This window comes from Somniosus microcephalus, chromosome 3, assembly GCF_052327205.1.
Source record: "Somniosus microcephalus isolate GS21.2 chromosome 3, FLI_Smic_1.0, whole genome shotgun sequence".
NCBI lineage: Eukaryota > Metazoa > Chordata > Chondrichthyes > Squaliformes > Somniosidae > Somniosus > Somniosus microcephalus.
The window spans coordinates 272,856,087-272,876,579 of NC_140989.1; the positions used below are offsets into that span (position 1 = coordinate 272,856,087).

Below are 20,493 nucleotides of genomic sequence, written 5' to 3' on the forward strand. Positions count from 1 at the left end.
AGCTAATATCCTTCCTTACTACAGTATTATGTTAATCTCCTCTTTAACTAGCAATGCTACCCCACCTCCTTTTCCTTTTTGCCTGTCTTTCCTGAATATTGAATTCCCAGCCTTGGTCACCCTGGAGCCACGTCTCCGTAATCCCAATTATATCATTTGTACAAATATGATTCACTAGAATGTCAGGGATGAGAAGCTATAGGTATGATGAGAGACATGAGATACTGGAGCTATTACCACTGGACTAGAGAAGGAAATTAATATAGGTTTGCAAAATTATGATGGGTTTTGATAGTGAATTGGGAGAGATTTCCTCTGATTGTGGAACCAGTGATGAGGGATTGTCATTAAGAGAGTGAGGAGAGAGGGTTTTTTTACGTGGAGAGTGGTAGAAGTATGGAATGCTTTGTCACAAGGAACGGTTGTTGCAGAGACCATTGTACCTTTTGGAACAAGAATATACCAGGCTATGGGCAAAGAGCGAGATTAGTTTTGGATTGCACTAGCAAAAAGCTGGCGTAGACACGATGGGACAAATTGGCTTCTTCTGTGCTATAAACTTCAAAGTTTACAGATTGCACCAATACTAAAATCCTTGCTAAAACATACAAATAATATACATTTGATTTATGTCAGTCAACCTCACCTCACTTGCACAGGGGAGCTTATGCCCAAACTGAAATAAATTTCTATACTTGAAACATTAACTTACCTGTTCTCTCCATAGATGTTGACTGACATACTGAGCAATGTCCCCCGTAAGCTGCACTGCCTGCTGCGCGGCCTGCCTCTTCCAATGTGCAGCCCATTCAAATTTTTGCGCATGCGCAGTATCTGCAATATAAAAGCCGTTGTGCGGCCTGTGTGGGACCTTGCAGATGACTGTGCAGCCACGTGGCTTAGCGGGAACATTGATGCCGAGTGTTTCCAACATTTTCTGTTTTTTTTTCAAATTATAATCTGTAAAACTTCAATTAAACTTACTGGGTGAAAAATTGGGTCGCGCCCCCTTTGGGGCGCGAACTTCGCTGGGGCGCTACTTTTAGCGCCCCGAAAAAATTAGCGCCCCTGCACCATAAATTCAGTGGTAGCACCCTAAGCAGGAGGCAGGGTGCTACTAGAAGCGCTCCCCCTCCTTCCTGGGGTGCTACAAGTGAATATCACGGCGCTGCGCGTCGGCACGTAGCACCGCGGTATTGCAGGCCTCCCTCCCCTGATTAAAGGGGAGGGGCCTCGTGCTGCACGTGCCGGGACCCTGCTGGACCATCCAGCTGAGTGATTGCGGCTGGCACCTCAAATAAAAACGGGAAAGGGGGCTGCCCGACACCTGTCCTTAAAATTGCGCCACCGCGGCTGCAAAAACGCCACCGTGACCCTGTCGGACAAATCGTCCGGCGGTAGTTCCGGGGGCGCAACTGAAGTTTGCGGCCGGGGCGTGAGCGGGGCGCTGCACATGACGATGACGTCATCGCCGGAGGCGCAGCACCGCGGGGCGCTACCGGCTACTGCCACCGCCAACCTCCTGCTGAATTTCGCGGGAGGCGTTAGCGGCGCCGCGCCCGGACACTAGGGGCTAGATTTTCAGTATAGGCAGTTTTGGGGCGCTAACCTTAGCGCCCGCCCGAAGTTAGCGCCCGCCCCAAAGTAGCGCCCTGTTGCCGGGAATTCAGTGGCTTCGCCCTAAGAGGTTGGTGGAGCGCTAAAAGAGGCGTTCCACTACTATCTTTAGGCGCTAAGCCGGCGGTCCAGAGGGATAGCGCCCAGGCGGGGCGCAGTGCGGGTGCGGTCATTTTTGGACTGACAGCAGACCCCGTGGCGCCGACCAGCTCTTAAAGGGGGAAGGGACGAATTGGTCTGCTGCCACGCCCTGCACACTGCAGCCTTGCAAAGAGGCCTCAACACTGCTGCTCAGCCCCAGGGAGTCATGGCAACGCCAGAGAAGGCCCGTCAGCGTGCCCTGCGCTTCTCAGAGGGTGATCTGGACATAATGGTCACAGCTCTGGAGGTGAGGCGCAAGATCTTGTTCCCAGAGAGTGGGAGGAATCCAACCCACCACGACTACACCAAAGCCTGGAAGCAGATCGCCCAGAGGGTGACGTTCACCGGCGATGCCCCCAGGACCCACAAACAATGTCGTAAAAAATACAACGACCTGACCAGGATTGTCAGGGTGAGTACCCTTTCCAGTCTCCTCCTCATTCTTGCATGTACACCTGACATGATGGGCAAAGGGAGCTGAAAGTCCTATTGGCCAGCCCTCAGCCAGCAGCATTGGGACAGTCATGAGCATCAATTGGCCATTCGGCACTCTACACTCTGGCCAAGCTATTCCACCATGGGAGGCTGTGCACACTACATCAGGGCTTCACTCTGGCCAAGCTATTCCACCATGGGAGGCAGTGCACACTACATCAGGGCTTCACTCTGGCCAAGCTATTCCACCATGGGAGGCAGTGCACACTACATCAGGGCTTCACTCTGGCCAAGCTATTCCACCATGGGAGGCAGTGCACACTACATCAGGGCTACACTGCGCACTTACAGCCCGTCCTTTCTCTTGCAGGCTAAAGTAGCCTTTAATCGCCAGGCCCGTGCCAGGGGTGGCCGCGCCAAGCTGCAATAGCTCACTCGGCTGGAGGAGCGCATGTGTGTGCTCATGGGAGCCCGTGTGATCGTCCCCACAGCGTGCGGAGTATCCGACCCTCCACTGCCCGGCAATGGTAAGGACCTCGCCTTTTGGCCCTCTCGCGTCGCACTGGCCCATCCGAGCTACCTCCTTTGCCACTGTCCCACCAATGCGCTGAATGCCACCAGTCCTAACTCCCTCGCTGACGCCGTCTCCTCACTCTGAAGCTACTCTTGTGCATTCCTGCTTTCAGCTGGTGACGACCAGGACCCTGAAGCTGCCAGTGACAGCACCTCCGAGCAGGAGGAGGAGGAGGAACAAGCCGGACCATCGGGGGAACAGTCACGTCCCGCAGGAGAGGAGGAAATGCTTGACACCTCCTCACTGGACGAGTGCCTGGAGGAACTGTCGCAGGGCAATGCAGCTTCTGGGACCAGTGGCGTCCAGCCACCCAGGAGCCGTGCGCATGGCCCGCGGCCTTCCCCCCAAAGGGGGGAAGGATCAGAGGGGAGTGCTGCTGATCGGCACACTCGCCGCCACCAACGTGGCAAGGGTCCCCTAGTTCGGCCCCCTCCTCCCCAGCGGGAGAGTCGCGACTCCAGTCCGGACACCTTCACCTCGGAGGAGGTGCGGAAGCTGGATAAGATGGCCGAGGATTCGGACCGGCGCCACACGGAGCTCATGAGCGTGGTGGGGCGCATGCCTGAGGCCATCGAGTCGCTGGCGACCAGTGTGCGCGAGTTCGGGGCAGCAACTGCCGCGAGTGGCCGCATGCTGACTGATGCCGTCAAGACCCTGGCGGATGTGATGCGGGCGCACACCAGGACAACAGGGGCACTCACTGCTGCCACACGCGCTGTCTCAGGCAGGCATCGCCAGGGCAGCCGCCGCGCTGGACCATCCCAGCAAGCCGCCCCTCGGCTGATTGTTGCGGATCCTGCAGTGCGGGCCCGGCCGAGTGCCACCGCGCCACAGCACCAGCCAGCGCATCCCAGACGCCAGCTGGCCCACATTGCGCCATCCGTCGCCGCCATTCCCCCACTGGGGCGTCAAGGGCAAGCGGCTGCAGCTGATGGTGGCCAGGCTCAGGTGCACCACTCAGCAGACGGCCCCTCGAGGCCCAAACGCCGTGTAGGCCGCCCCCCAGCGGCATCTGGCGGAAGGGCATCTGAGCCTCAGGCGCCTTCCCCCAGCCTCGCAGCAGCCACTGGGCAGAGCTTGCGAAGGAGCAGCAGGCCGGGCAGGGGAGGCAAAAGGCTGGGCAAGGTCTCGCCCTCACGGGCCACTCAGTAGAGGGTGTGGCCAGCTTTCCTTTTATATGGCGGTGGCCATCTTTATTTTGCCCATGGTTGTGTTGTTGGAGGGCTTATTTTTTGCGTTAGGCCGACGTTGAGGCCCGGTTTGAAGAAAGGTGGAGTGACTCCTCCCCAGTTTGTGGGAGTGAGTCGTTTGTTGGGCTTTTTGTGGGGCCTGTTTATTGTTTTTGGGGATTCATGTGGGAAGGGCTTTTCATTTTTGTGTAATAAAAAATTATCTTTATTCATGCAGTCTCCATGGTTGTTCTTCTTAGTGTTTGTTGGCTTCGCCGGCTGAGGGCTTGCGGAGCGGCTGCATTCATCTTCCCTCATGGCCCCTGGCCATTCCCTGACAGGGGGCTTAGAAGTACCGTGTAATAAGGTGGCGTCGTGCGGCCCTTGGCCCTGGTCGCTCCCTCCTGGGAACGTACTCCTGCTCCTCCTCCTCCTCCTCCTCATGCTCCTCCTGCTCCTCCTCCTGAGGTGCTGGTCCAACGTCAGGTGGCAGTGCCTGAGTCCTGCGGATAGCCAGGTTGTGTAGCATGCAGCAAACCACCACAAATTGGGAGACCCGGTCCGGCGAATACTGGAGAGCTCCTCCGGAGCGATCAAGGCAGCGGAACCACTGCTTGAGGACCCCAATAGTTTGCTCGATGATGTTGCGGGTGGTTTGATGGCTCTCGTTGTAGGCCTCTTCAGCAGCGGTCCTGGGCGCGCGGAGCGGGGTCATGAGCCAGGTGCACAAAGGATAGCCTTTGTCCCCGAGTAGCCATCCTCTTGGGGGAGGCTGTGCCTGGAACATGTCATGCACAGTACTCTGCCGCAGGATAAAGGCATCGTGGCTGCTGCCTGGGAAGCTGGCATTGACTGCCATGATGCGCTGCTTGTGGTCACACACCAGCTGCACATTCAGAGAATGGTAGCCCTTCCTGTTGCGATACTGCTCGCCATGCTCCAGAGGGGCCCGCAAAGCCACATGCGTACAGTCAATGGCGCCCTGCACCAAGGGGAATTCCCCGAGTCTGGAAAATCCCAATGCGCGCTGATGCTGGCTCTCCAGGGCCATGGGGAAGGAGATGAATTGGCTTCTCCTTCTGAACAGTGCTTCGGTCACCTGGCGGATGCAGCGATGCGCGCCGTACTGGGAGATGTTTGCTATGTCCCCAGCAGCGTATTGGAAGGAGCCGGTGGCATAGAAGTTCAATGCCACCGTCACCTTCACTTCCACCGACAGAGACGTCCTGCACCTGAGCTTTGGCCGCAGATCTCGGCGAAGCGGGTGGCAGATCTCTGCAATCACCTCCTTTCGGAATCGGAGCCTTTTAACACATCGCGCGGCACTCATGTTTAGGTAGGAGCGCTGCTGGCGGTATAGCCTGACTGGGTAAGGCCTACGTGGCCGACGCCTGTAGCCCCCTCTGCCTCTAGCCAGGGCTGCCCCTCTCACAATGCGTCTGCGAGCCCTACGGACATGGAGCTGCAGCTCCGCGTTGGCACCCCATGCAACCCCCATCAAATCCTGGCAAACACTCAAATTTCCAAAAGGCCACTTGCAGCGCTCTGGCCTGAGTCCAAAAATACCTGAGCTCTTGCTGCTTGAAACCAGTTAGCTATCCTCCTTGTTGTGTCTCCAGAAATGCGTTGCACAAGAGTGTTTTCTGAAAAAAGGCTGGCCTTTATACTGGAGAGCACGTCCCCTTTAATTTGCGCCCCCCGGGGCCCGCGCTGGCTGTGTTGCGTTCCTTTTTCCAAACGCTCCGGCCGCCAGCCGCACAATGGGGCGGTCCGACTGAAGTTTGGAATCGGGGCGGCCAAAGGGTGTTGCACGAGGATGTGACGTCATTTTCTGCGCGCGCATCCGGCCGGGCGCTAAACTTTGCGCCGGCGCTAACGGGCAACTTAATTTGGGGCGGGGCGCAAACTGCGCTGCGCACGGGCGCTACACGCATAGCGCCCGAAAATCACTTCTCTTAAGGCGCTAACTGCTGGCGCTAGCAACTGAAAATCTAGCCCTAGGAGTTTTGCGCCCTGTTAGCGCCCACCCAGGGGCACTAACAGGAGGTGCAAAGCAACCCACTTTTTCCCCCAATGTCTCCTCTTTTCCAAAGAAAATAAGATTGACTTCCTTAGTTTTTACTCATAATCTAAATATCTGATCCCCAGATGCATCGTTATTGCTTCTCTTTGTTCCCAATGAAAGACAATAATTAAACTTGGGACCTCTCTGGTTTGTACGGCACAGTTTCACCCCAGGCACTGCAACTATTCCAAGTTTAAACAGTGTGATGATTTCGTACCTCTTACCCCCATGCCTGGAACAAATGCTTTGATATACACCACTCTGACTGGAGTTTTCAACCAATTGCATGTTCTGACCAAGCGGAAGCCCAAGTGTTGGAAAAAATGCCTCCTGAAGGCAAACCTTGCAAACATTGATGCCTCAGCTCCTGTTGACATCCAGGAACCACCCTATAAACACAGAAATCAAATCAGAGTTAACAATACTACCATGAATGTTGTTTTTCTCAAGCCACCTCAGGATGTCCCAATGCATATCACAGCCAATGAAATACTTTTGAAGTGCAGTCACTGTTGTAATGTTAGCAAATGCGGCAGCCAGTTTGCGCACAGCAAGGTCCCACAAACAGCAATGAGATAATGTCCAGATAATATGTTTCAGAGATATTGGTTCAGGGATAAACATTGGCCAGGACATCAGGAGAACTCCCTTGCAGTTCTTGGAATAATGTCATGAGATCTTTTAAGTCCACATAGAGGGAAGGCAGAGCTGCAGTTTAAGGGCTCATCCAAAGCACGGCACCTCAACAATGCAGCACTCCCTCAGTACTGCACTGAAGTGTCAGCCTGGATTCTGTGCTCAAGTCTTTGAAGTGGAGCTTGAACTCACAACCTTCTGACTGAGAAGCAGGAGTGCTACCACTGAGCCAAGGATGACACCGCTGCTCTTTACGCATTGGACTTTCCTATCAAGGTTGAAAGAGTCTTTACTTTCGAGTGGCAGTTGAATGTCACCAATACTTGCATCCTGCCACATCCAGTTATCACCTCAGGGAAAGTCTGTGTAAATCCTCCGTAATTCCCAAATATTATCAAGCAACAGTATATTTATCCATCTTCACATCGCCACTATTTAAATCTTGCCCACTGCTCTCCATAGAAAACCTTCCTTCCACCCCACCCCAGATAACCATCATAACCTGTGGCGTATTTGATCATTTCAGTCTACACCTTTCCCTAAAATCTCCAAATCTCATTCCCAGCCAGCTCCTTATTGAACGAGTTAATCAACTCAGCCTCAAATGCTTTCTTATAAAGAAGAGGGTGTCCACCTTCAATGTTTCCTTCTCGAGAAGCTTTTCACATTTCTTAAGCTGCGATTGTTTAAGAAATGTCAGTTGTCACCTAAGAGGTGTTAAACAAGAGAGAGGGTCAATTGAAAGGTGAGTCAACTGGGCTACTCAAATGAAAGTCATGGAGGTGAATTTCCACAAATGCCGTAACTTTGGCATAAAAGCCACAGAAACCCAGGGGGAAATGGTCTGGAGAACCCCCATAGAAGATCACCCCTTTAATGTCTGGCTTTGCAACAGCACTGGCAGAGGCTTCGAGAGGAGGAGGGGTTTTCAAGAGGATCTTGAGGGAAGGAAGAGTTGGGGTGGCGGAGGGGTGGTGGGGGAAGAGTCTGGGGCAGGTGAGGCTGCACCTTTCCTTATGGTGCCTGGAGGAGCACGCCTGCTCTTCCTGGTCCCACAAGCAAAAGTTTCAGACTTACCTGACGGGCTTCTTCAATCTGCAGACCTGATTCTGTCTAGCAGGAAAGCCACGGCAGTTTCCTCGCTCAGGCCCCGGTTAAAATTGCTTCGGGGTCTTGTACCCCTACATGCGTAAATTTATGAGAATCCCGCCTGCTTTAGGGAGGTGCCTCATCCACCTGTAAAACCCTGAAGGTTAATATTGGAAATGGTCAGGATCTGAGTAGGTAAGTAACCTGGCTGTTTTTAACTGGCCACCCGCACGGTTTCTGCTGGACGTTGCGAGTTAAAATGGACCCCACAGAAACATAAAAAGTATTGCACAAAACTTACCAGAATTATTGTATGCCTGCCATCAAAACAGGGGCTGGAGAAGTCATCGTACAGGTAAGAGGTTTCAAACCCTGGAAGCCCATTAAAATGATCTTCTGTCCATTCCCAGACATTGCCAAACACATCATGAAAGCCTGCCTTAGTGGGTGCATACATAGTCACAGGCTGCAGAGAACGTAAAGAAGGAGAACAATGTACACTATGGGCTGAACTATTGTATACAATTATGATCACTTTACTACAGTAAAGATATCAAGGCATTGGAAGTGATGTGGAAAAGGGCAACCAAACTGATACCTAGCTTAAGGCATCTGAACCTTTGAGTGGAGAAGAAGAGCTTAAGATTGTTTACTCTGGAGAAGAGAAGGCTCAAGGGGGATATTATTCAAACAGTCAAGATTTTTAAAGGGATAGATAAATTGACCCCAGATAATGTGTTTGCAATTGCCACAAACTGTACAACTAGGGGTTGTGGCCCCAGCTCAAGAAGGAAAGTGCACAGAAAGATTAGATTTTACTATTTTGCGCAGAGGGTGGTGAACATGTGCTACAGACCTACCCAGGGAGGCAGGTGGTGTGGAACAATTTAAGTGAGCATTGGGCAGATATCTGAGATAGTGGCCGATTGAGGGGTATTCGTTTTTGGGGCAGGCCTGGTGGACTGCAGAGTATTTTCCTGTCTTGTACTTTCTATGCATCCTATGTTCTTATGCTTCAGATATAATATTGGATTAATCTTGAAAGCAAAATGTAATGGTTGTGATTTTAATGGTACTAGAGTTTTTTTATTCATTCTCATGAAATGGGAGTCGCAAACAAGGCCGACATTTATTACCCATCCCTAGTTGCCATGAGAACGTGGTGGTGAGCAGTAGTGGTTTGATATAACTGGGTGGCTTGCTAGGCTACTTCAGAGGGAAGAATCAACCACGAGTAACCTGGGCATATGGACATTGCAATCGATTCATCACCAAGATGTTATTTTGTTACTTCTTTCTGAAATAAGAACCTAAACAAAATTAGTAACCAGAAAAGGCTATTTAACCTTTCCCTTTTTGATTGATCTTAATTTCACCTATTCATCTGGAGTACTGTATACAGCATAGTCACCTAATCATAAAAGCAATATCATCTCGGAATTTGAAGTCAGTGGCAAAGCGATGGCGATCACCACTGACCTCAAAGAAAGCTGCCCACAAAGATCTTGCGATTTTGGTGGTGAAATTTTAGCTTTCTTGACCTTAATTTGATTGTAGCGCTGTCAAAAGGGGATCCCCAGTATACATTAGCAGTGATGTCATCAAGCTGTCTAAGCAGCCAATCACACTGAAGAATTCTCATAGACAACAAACCAGGAAATAAAAAGCATTGATTATCATTCACTTCTTAAAAATTTTACAGAGAGCGAAATAAAGATTGGGACATATATGTGAAGTTAAGGTAAAAGCTGAAATATCATAAACAAACTTTAAAAAATATATATTTTTTATTATTTTAAAAATCTAGTAATTTTTATTATAATGGAGAAATTTGACATTCCACAAATCTAAAATTCATTTTTCAGCAGTCAATACGGTGTTAAAACCCCAGTTACACCCTGTATGGGTAGAAATGAGAAATAGCAAGGGGAGGAAAACGTTAGTGGGTGTGATATATAGGCCTCCAAATAGTAATATGGAGGTGAGGGAAGGCATAAAAAGGGAAATTAGAGAAGCGTGCGATAAGAGCACAGCTGTCATCATGGGTGACTTTAATTTACATATTGATTGGACTACCCAAATTAGTAAAAATTCTGAGGAGGAGGAATTCCTGGAATGTTTTCGGGACGGTTATCTGGACCAATATGTCGAGGAGCCGACTCGAGATCAGGCCATTTTAGACTGGGTATTGTGCAATGAGAAGGGACTTATCAGCAATCTTCTTGTACGAGGCCCCTTGGGTCAGAGCGATCATAATATGATCGAGCTCTCAGTCGAGATGGAGAGTGAGGAAATTGAATCAGAGACTAAGGTCCAGAACTTAAATAAAGGGAATTACGAGGGTATGAGACGGGAATTGGGTAAGATTGATTGGGTGGTGTTTCTGGGGGGATTGACAGTGGATAGACAATGGCAAGCATTCAAAGATAGAATGGAAGAATTCCAGAACATGTTTATACCGGTTTGGCATAAAAATAAACCTAAAAAGGTGACTCAACCGTGGATAACGAGGGAAATTAGGGACAGCATAAAATCAAAAAAAAGGGCATATCAACTGGCAAAAAAAAGCACCAGACCGGAAGATTGGGGGCAGTACAGGATACAGCAAAAGAGGACAAAGGGATTAATCAGGAAGGGGAAAATAGAATACGAAAGTAAACTTGCAGCAAACATAAAGACAGACTGCAAAAGCTTTTATCGGTATATCAGGAGGAAAAGACTGGTAAAATCCCAAGTCGGTCCCTTGCAGTCCGATTCGGGAGAATATATAATGGAGAATAAGGAAATGGCAGACCAATTAAACTCATACTTTGGTTCTGTATTCACAAAGGAGGACACAAATAACCTCCCAGGAATATCGGCAAACATAGGGACTAATGAGAGGGAGGAGCTGACAGAAATTAGTATCTCTAGGGATATGGTGTTGGGTAAGTTGAGGGGACTGAAGGCCGACAAATCCCCGGGGCCTGATAAACTACATCCTAGGGTACTTAAGGAGGTGGCCCTGGAGATAGCAGATGCTCTAAGGATCATCTTCCGGAACTCCATTGACTCGGGAACAGTACCCGTGGATTGGAGGGTAGCTAATGTTACCCCAATATTTAAAAAGGGGGGTAGAGAGAAAGCAGGGAATTATAGACCAGTAAGCCTTACATCGGTTGTGGGCAAAATGCTAGAGTCCATTATTAAGGATAAAATAGCGGAGCACTTGACAAATGGGGAAAGGATCGGACAGAGTCAACATGGATTTACAAAGGGTAAATCGTGTTTGACTAATCTGCTGGAATTTTTTGAGGAAGTAACTGGTAAAATAGATGGGGGAGAGCCAGTGGATGTGGTGTACCTTGACTTCCAGAAAGCCTTCGATAAGGTTCCACACAAAAGATTATCATGCAAAATTAAGGCTCATGGGATTGGGGGCAAAGTATTAACGTGGATAGAGAACTGGCTGGCGGATAGAAAACAGAGAGTTGGAATAAACGGCTCGTTTTCGGAGTGGCAGGCAGTGACCAGCGGGGTGCCGCAAGGATCTGTCCTGGGACCCCAGCTGTTCACAATATATATAAATGATCTGGATCAGGGAATTGGATGCAATATTTCCAAATTCGCTGACGACACTAAACTAGGAGGAGGGGTGGGCTCTGATGAGGATGTCAGGAGGCTACAGTGCGATTTGGACAGGTTGGGGGAATGGGCGGATACGTGGCAGATGCACTATAATGTGGATAAATGCGAGGTTATCCACTTTGGGGGTAAAAACAGGAGGGTGGATTATTATCTAAATGGCAATAGATTGGGAGATGGGGAGGTGCAGAGGGACCTGGGTGTTCTTGTGCACCAGTCACTGAAGGAGAGCATGCAGGTGCAACAGGCGATTAAGAAGGCAAATGGTATGTTGGCCTTCATATCAAGGGGGTTCGAGTATAGGAATAGGGATACCTTACTACAGCTGTACAAGGTGCTGGTGAGACCGCATCTGGAGTATTGTGTACAGTTTTGGTCGCCCCATCTGCGGAAGGATGTTCTTGCCATGGAAAGAGTGCAGCGGCGATTCACCAGGCTGATACCTGGAATGGCGGGAATGACCTACGAGGAGAGATTGAATAGTTTGGGCTTGTACTCACTGGAGTTTAGAAGGTTGAGAGGGGATCTCATCGAAACATATAAAATTATGGCAGGCCTGGACAGGCTGAATTCAGAGAGAATGTTTCCAATGGCAGGGGAGCACAGAACCAGGAGCCACAGTCTAAAAATAGCGGGCAAATCATTTAAAACAGAGATGAGGAAGAATTTCTTCACTCAAAGAGTGGTGAGCCTGTGGAATTCCCTGCCACAGAGGGCTGTGAAGGCTAATTCAATAAATATTTTCAAGAGAGAATTGGATATATTTCTGAAGGCTAAGGGGATTAAGGGTTACGGAGAAAAGGCGGGGACGGGGTACTGAACTGGTAAGATCAGCTATGATCTCAGACGAAGATCAGCCATGATCTCATTGAATGGCGGAGCAGGCTCGAAGGGCCGAATGGCCTACTCCTGTTCCTATCTCTATGTTTCTATGTTTCTATTCCAACAAGGCTTATCTTTTAATGGGGTGTTTAACAGCAATATTAAAGCGGAAAAATGGGAGGTTTTCGTCACTTCAAGTGATTTCACCGATTGCCGGCTATGGGGAGTTCCACAGCGCAGCCTGTGGTGGAACAGGGAATGACTGACCGCAACTTCGGAATTTCTGTGTTTATAATCGCATGTGTTAAATCCTGAAGTTACGGTCAGTTTCAGGGGGGTAGTTTCAGACAGCTTCGCCGTCATTACCACCGCAAAATCCGGGCCATCAATTGTCTTGAGAAGGTACAGGGGTGAGCAGCCAAGATGCTAGCAGGAATCCAAATTATGTGGAAATTGTCACTAATTAGGTTTGTTCTCTTTGGGAAAAGTGGACGTTAAGGTGACAAATTTGAAGTTTTCAAGAATATGAAGGAAATTAACAATGTTGATCTAGGCACATTATTGATTATAGCGAAGGGTCCCAATAGTAGAGGACACAAATCAAAAAAACAGTATAAATGGGCTGAAGGTATAATTAAATGCATTTCTAAAGATGTAAGTGATTGAGATATACAAAAATATTGAAGCTATATTGAGGAGGCTGATAGATGGGGTTCAATTTAACCAAAAAGGCTTGTTGTGTCTAATGGCTTTAAAAAAAATCATATGTTCTTATTAATGTTATGTCTGTAGTGGCCACACCATGGCAATAGTGACCACAATATAGTAGAGTTTAATGTTGGGCTAAAAATGGAAAAGAGAATGAGCACAATAGAAAGTGTCAAGCTTTGAAAGGCTGATATTGAGGGTTGACCTCAGGAAACTGGACTGGACAGCACTGTTAGAGGGAAAAAGCACAACAGCAAAGTTTATCATGTTTAGAAATACAGAATAGATACATAGCACTATGGAAGTAGGGTAATGGAGGGAAAAAGCCAATGTGGATAATAGATAATGCAGGGAATATGGGCAAAAAAATAAATTGTTCTTAAGGTATAAAGCTACAAGTATTACAGCAGATCAAGATGAATAGAAGAACAAAGTAAAGGAAGTTAAGAAACTGGCCGGGAGAGGAGAAATAGAAAATGACATTATTATAAAACGGAATACTAAAAGTAATGCAAATCATCTCTGTAAATATACCCACAGCAAGCATTATGAAAATGAAATGGTGGGGCCATTGAAATGTCCCAAAGGTGACATGATATCAAGTGACCAGACTAAATGAATTCTTCTTATTTGTGTTCACAGTGGAGCCCATGGACAGTCTCCCTTGTGTAGCAGGTGAGTTTCTGTTGAGGTGTTTGGGGGGGGGGGGAGGGAGGGAGAATAGAGGAAGTACTAAAACAAAACAGAAATTGCAGATATGATGGTCTCTAATAGACTGAGGAAGACAAAGGAAAAAAAAGCACTTGGATTGAATAAAATCCATACTTTAAAAAAAATAGCTAATGGAATTGGTCACGTCCTTGCCACTAACTTTTGGGAATGATTAGAAAAAGGAGCTAACATAATATTATTCTTTAAAAGGGGGAATAAGGACAAACCAGAGAATTACTGTCAAGCACATGTTTTGAGTAAAGTATCGGAAACCATTGTGAAAGAAGGGATAATGGAACACCTGGATGGTACGGTCTGGGAAAAGGAAGTCAGCATGGATTAATGGGAGGGTGGTCTTGCCTCAAGAAATATACTGGAGTTCTTCAAGGAAATGATGGACATGTTGACAATGGAATATCTGTGGGTGTGATGTATTTAGATTGCAGCCAGGCTTTTGATAATGTACCACACAAATGATTAGTCACAAGGTAGGAAAGCATTGAATAGGAGGCTCTGAGATGAACTGATTATTGGTTAAACCAGATAAAGGAAAAGATGGTTGTGGATGGAACTGGTTCAACATGAAAAGGGGCCGCTAGTAGGATGCCACAGGGGTCAATGCTGGGGTCATTGCTGTTCACGGTGGATAGAAATGAGTTGGAGCTGGAGACTGTCTAAATTTGTAGATGACACTAAATTGGGGGATGGGGATTCAAACAATAGGGAACAGGCAAACCAGGATCTGGATAGATTAGAAAGCTGGGCTGATGAGTGACAAACAACATTTAAGATGGACAAATGCCATATAATGAAACTAGGAAAGGAAAATAAACAGAATATAAACCAAATTGACCTAGGGTACAGGTCACAACACAAAGGGACCTGCGGTATTGATGGATGCCAATATCTGAAACCAACAGCACAGTGTGTGGCAGCAGTAAGGAAAGATGCAAAAAATGTCACTTACCGTCGGAGATCCAAAAGCCATATTGATGTTACATTTCTCCTTTAAATCGTCACAAAATATTGGATCAGAAGTAATGTCATCTCCCAAAGGTTTCTATGAAGAGCATATTGGAATGGTGTTAGGATGACAACAAACTGTATTTAGTCAGTATTCATGCTAGGGTGCAAATAGAAATCAAAAATCCATCGAAGAATGAGTCACTGGGATCATTTTGACTTTGGGCGATAGTGTAAAACAGGCGATATTGGATCAGCCGCCTGTTATGGCCCGCTTTACACTGTCGCTCAAACTCACAATTGCCCCAGTGAGCCCAATTTGACATGATTCAGACAATCACAGGTGCTGCCCACAAAGTGACAATAGTAATTATGCAAAGACAAAGCCTGATATTCAAGGAAATATATGGATTATATTTTGACTTACCATAAAGGCTTCATTGGTAAGGAACTGTCTAATGTGAAACGGAGCCATGTAGACTGGGAAAGTCCCATGTTCAATCCCTGGGCTGTTAGCTGATCTCAGCCAGTTCATAAATAGGGCACAATTGCGCTCAGTGCCCTTGGGCTAGGGTGGGGAAACAATCAGATAGGTTCCCATTCCTGAAGGATTGAATGACCCCTGTTGGAAAAGGTTTGTTTGGCCATTGAGTGAAGGCTTGTCTGTGATGCCTTCCTATGCAAACTGTTCATGACTGGAGCCATAATTAAAGTTATAGATGAAATTTAAATGTAATTCTTGCCAGTATGAAGCAGGGCAAGAAGTGGGTACCAGATCCCTCTTGTTCAAATTGGGTGGGGGAATTTTGGAGAATGTCTACATTCATAGAAACATAGAAGATAGGAGCAAGAGTAGGTCATTCGGCCCCTCGAGCCTGTTCCGCCATTTAATGAGATCATGGCTGATCATCCAAATTCAGTACCCTGTCCCTACTTTCTCCCCATATCCCTTGATCCCTTTAGCCTTAAGAAATATATCTAACTCCTTCTTGAATATATTTAATAAGTTGGCCTCAACTGCCTTCTGTGGTAGAGAATTCCACAGGTTCACCACTCTCTGGGTGAAGAAATTCCTCCTCATCTCAGTCCTAAATGGCTTACCCCTTATCCTTAGGCTGTGACCCCTGGTTCTGAACTCCCCCGCCATCGGGAACATCCTTCCTGCATCTAGTCTGTCTCGTCCTGTTAGAATTGTATAAGTTTCAATGAGATCCCCTCTCATTCTTCTAAACTCTAGCGAATATAAGCCTAATCAACCCAATCTCTCTTCATACGTCATTCCTGCCATCCCAGGTATCAGTCTGGTGAATCTTCGCTGCACTCTCTCCACGGCAAGAACATCCTTCCTCAGATAAGGCAACCAAAACTGCACACAATACTCAAGGTGTGGTCTCACCAAGGCCCTGTACAACTGTAGCAAGACATCCTTGTTCCTGTACTCAAACCCTCTCGCTATGAAGGCCAACATACCATTTGCCTTCTTAACCGCCCGCTGCACCTGCATGCTTACCTTCAGCGACTGGTGCACAAGGACACCCAGGTCTCGTTGCACTTCCCCTTTTCCCAATCTATTGCCGTTCAGATAATAATTTGTCTTCCTGTTTTTGCCACCAAAGTGGATAACCTCACATTTATCCACATTATACTGCATCTGCCATGGTTCTGCCCAATCACCCAACCTGTCCTTGGCCTAGGGAGATTTAAATCAATCAGTGATCAGGGTTGGTTGGTCATCACCTTTTCATATTTTGCAGGGTTTTATTCTCATCCCCCAAATATAAACAAAATATTCAGCCAGATTCAACCCACATTTTGCTGTAAACAATTTGCCAAACCTTGCTTTTTCCAGGCTAAGTACCTTAGGATTCAGCCATCATCGTGAGATACCGCTGAGGATTCCCATTCCCACTGCCTGATCCCACCTTACATTGTGCATGGATATATGTAATAGACTAGCTACTGCTGTAACTAGCATTGGAAAATGGCACAGGCCAGTGAAATCAACTACTAGAGAATGTACAATACTTAATTTCGCTTCCTTCTCCCTCAAATTTTGTTTTTCATCTCCTGAAGGTGCAGTGTGATTCTAAAGGCACAAGCTGCTCTTCCATACCTCAGCTAAGTGGTCTTCTCCCTTATAAGGCTAGATAATGAATTTTGGCAGCCTACAGAGGGCATCATAGCTGAGCTTCATCCTGTCCTCACGCAGAATCCACATATGTGCATTTGCAAAAAGGAGTCACTGTGCAATAATGATGTGCATTTATATAGCAGCTTTAACACAGAAAAAACATCCCAAGGCGCTTCACAGAGGCAAAGCTAAAAAAAATGGACACAGAGGCAAAAAAGGAGATAATAGAAGGTTTGACCAAAAATGTAGTGAAAGGGGTGGGGTCTAAGGAGCATCTTAAAGGAGGAGAGGGATGTGGAGAGGCAGAGGGGTTTAGGGAAGAAATTCCAGAGCATTGGCTGAGATAGTGGCCAGAGAGAGGGATAGAATTGGTGGCAAGTGAGGTATGTGGTGGGGACTGAAGACAATGGCTTTGGTCTTACTGATGCTTAGTGGAGGAAATTGCAACTCATTCAAGGCTGGAGGTCGGACAAGCAGTCTGACAACAGAGGAAGTAGAGGGGTTGAGAGAGGTGGTGAAGAGGTAGAGCAGGATGTCATTGGCATACATGTGGAAGCTGACCCCGTGTTTGCAGATGGTGTCACCATGGGGCAGCATGTAGATGAGGAAGAGGAGGAGGCCAAGGATAGATCTTTGGAGATAACGGTGGGAAGAGAAGGCATTGGTAGAGATGCTCTGGCTACGATCGGATAGGTACGAGTGGAAGCAAACAAGGGCAGTCCTACTGAGTTGGACAACGGAGCAGAGGATGGTGTGGTCAACCATGTCAAAGGCTGAAAAGAGGTTAAGGAGAACAAGGAGGGATAATGCGCTATGGTCACAGTTACAGAAGATGTTATAGAATCTTACAGCACAGAAGGAGGCCATTCGGCCCAGTGCACCTGCGCCGGTTCTTCCCCCCCACCCCCACCCCCCCCCCATGTGTAATTTGTGACTTTGATTGGGGCCATTATGGTGTGTTGACAGGGGCAGAAACCTATTTGTAGAGATTCAAATAAGAGTTTGCAAGAAAGATTGGCACGGATATGCGAAAACACATTCAAGGGCTCGGGAGGAAAGAGGGATTAGAGATGGGCCGATAGTTTGCAAGGGCAGTTGGATCAAGGGTGGGTATTTTGAGGAGGGGATGATGATGACAATTCTGAAAGGGAGGGGGGTCAGTACCTGAGGAGAAGGAACCATTTATAACGTCAGGTAGAATGGGAACCAGGAAGAGAAGTTGGGTGATCAGAAGTTTAGTGGGTATGGCGTCAAGAGAGCAGGAGGTGGGTCTGATGGATGAGATAAGTTTGGAGAGGACATGAGGGAAGATGTGAGAGAAACGAGAGAGAGAAGGGGCTTCACTGCTAGGGCAGGAGGTAGTGTGGGAGGAGGTCTGGATTAGTGAGAAAGGGGAAGGGGGTAAGCAGCAGAGGTAGCTGACTGGATGGTCTCAACCATAATGACAAAGAAATCCATGAGCTCCTTGCACTTGTTGGAAGTCAGGGCAGAGGGCTAGGAGAGAAAGATTTAAGGAAACCATGGTGAAGAAAAGAAGTAAGAGGTTATCTTTGCTCTGCATGATGGTACTGGAGTACTGGGTAGAGGAGAGTGAGGCACGATAGAGCTTGATGTGGTCCAGGCAGGCCTGGTAATGAATGGCTACACCAGTTGTGTGCCAGATATGCTCAAGTATGCTCCCCTTGAACTTGAGGGTGGACAGTTAGGGGCCATACCAGGGGAATGACCAGCATGGGAACCATATTTCAGTCAAAGCCTAGATGTCAATGTAATCGTCTACAATAGGTTGTGGATGGCAAAGGCCTTGTTCATGAATGAATGGAGACTCTGGAGAGAAATGCAGCGAGGAACAGTGATTGACCCACCGGCAGAGTACAAGGGGTAGTGGAGGGTGGGTGGCTGAGCTGGATGGGATGGAGGTTGGTCAGGTTATCCCCAGCAGCTGCACTGGGTGGGAAGATTGGCAAGAGAGGAGGATGGGGCATTTGGAGTTGCTGCTTGTAAGGAGGCAGCGATGGGTGACTCGATGGACATTTCAGAGAATTCCAAGACAGGCCATGGGGTAGCTGTTGGCTTATACAAGGGGCATTCATGTCTGGGATAGGGGCAGAAGAGTAGGAAGGCAGTGATGGGTTGGTGGTAGGGATTAGGGTGTGTAAAGTACCCAGTAGGAGAGAAGTAAAAGGTGGCATGACTGGTTGGCAGGAATGGGAGGAGACAAGAGGGAAGGGCCCTCTTGGAGAGGTGCCAAGAGAAAAAAGGGAGACAGAAATAATGGGCTTAGGACAGGCACAGCAGCCAAAATGTGCACACAAATGCACACAGAAGGAATTCAGGTTACATATTCATGGCAGAGATTAGAAGACAGGTGTTGGTTGTAAACAGAGGGCCTTGTATCGTATGGATCAAAACTTGTTACACTTAGTACACTTGGTACCTGAATGTTACAATAAAATGTTACAGTATCTAATAAACCAACTGTCAGCCCACAGGTGCAAAACTTCACTGGATCAACAACTTCGCTAAACACTCCACAAAGCAAGTCTTGTAAATGCAACAGAAGTTGTCTTTTCTAGTGAGTAGTTCTGTGGGGTTAGTGGGTAAAGGTACCAATTCTTGGTCTGTCCTGATTTCCCGATGGTTTACTGGGTAAAGGCACCAATTCCTGGTCTGTCCTGATTTCCCGATGGTTTACTGGGTAAAGGCACCAATCCCTGGTCTGTCCCAAGTTTCCGATGGAGGATTCCCAGTGAGAAACTGTCTTGTGCCATTGTCCAGTCATTAGGACTTTGAAAGCAGCCATCAGAATCAGGAACCGTGTCAGATTATTTTCATCCTATCACAAGGCACTCTGTGGCCAGTTGTAGTGCCCCCTTGCCACCCTGACTTGGATCAACTAACAACACAAATTGAAATTGAACTTGGGACCTTCCTGATCTACATGACTCAGCTCCCAACACGGCACTGTATTTCCCACTGATCCATCGGAGGAACTGTGCAAGGAGACCTTAAAGAGTGTTTAAGGTGACTTGGAAGGGTTTTTAACAAAGTGTTTGGCAATCCTATTTTTGTTTGCAATAAGTATGATACAAAGATGTAAGCCAGATCGAAAGACATCATTGTATCGTTTGCACGTGACATGATCTGATGAAAATGACACATGGCTGGTTTGCCTCTTCTCCCAAACCAAATATAACATCAAACACTGGCATGAAGTTAATCCCCTTTTGACACTTTCCTTAATTAAAAAAGGAAGATTATAGAGACTTGAAGAGCCAAAAGGGCTGAAGGTTGCATAGGGTAGGTGGTTTGAAATGAAGGTCTCTTTAGGTCCAACTTTATGCAGTATTGCCCCTTGGAGTTTCAGTTACAGGAGTTCATAACTGTAAATGCATCTCTAAAATAGACTCTACTCAATTCCTGAAATGGACTTGATTGAATACCTGACTGCCAGAACGTATTAGATGATGTTCAGCTTCTGTTAGGAGTCGGTATCCATTGCCTTTCCATGTACAAAATGCTTTTGCTTCATGATAGTTGACTTCCACTGGCCAATCCCAGGGCATTGGAAGGATATCAAACATAGCTCTGTATCTGCAGAAATGAATGCACATAGAATTTCCCAGCTTCTGACATCAGTTTAACGTTTTCTTCCCACAGTTTCACCCTTTCCCTCCTGAAAGCACTTATTCATTGCAGAGTTCTCTGGGTTTGCCAGCCCTCTGGTACCTCATTCAAGTGGCCATTCTTCTTGTGATAGCAATTAGTCGCAGAAACACTGGCCAATTCTCCTCTTCCCTACCCCAGA

The 20,493-nt window shown here is 47.6% G+C and overlaps 1 protein-coding gene across 4 annotated transcripts in view; it reads right to left on the reverse strand.

Moving 5' to 3' along the window:
• The window catches only part of LOC147121953 (uncharacterized), a 138,348-nt gene that overhangs the window by 74,295 nt on the left and 43,560 nt on the right, over positions 1 to 20,493 (reverse strand). For all 4 annotated transcript variants that reach the window (XM_085982543.1, XM_085982544.1, XM_085982542.1 and 1 more), the window contains exons 10-13: positions 20,129 to 20,279; positions 14,559 to 14,651; positions 8,028 to 8,192; positions 6,219 to 6,390 (exon numbers count right to left, since the gene is read on the reverse strand). In XM_085982543.1, coding sequence (XP_085838669.1) covers positions 6,219 to 6,390; positions 8,028 to 8,192; positions 14,559 to 14,651; positions 20,129 to 20,279 — 581 coding nt within the window. The remainder of the gene's footprint in view (positions 1 to 6,218; positions 6,391 to 8,027; positions 8,193 to 14,558; positions 14,652 to 20,128; positions 20,280 to 20,493) is intronic.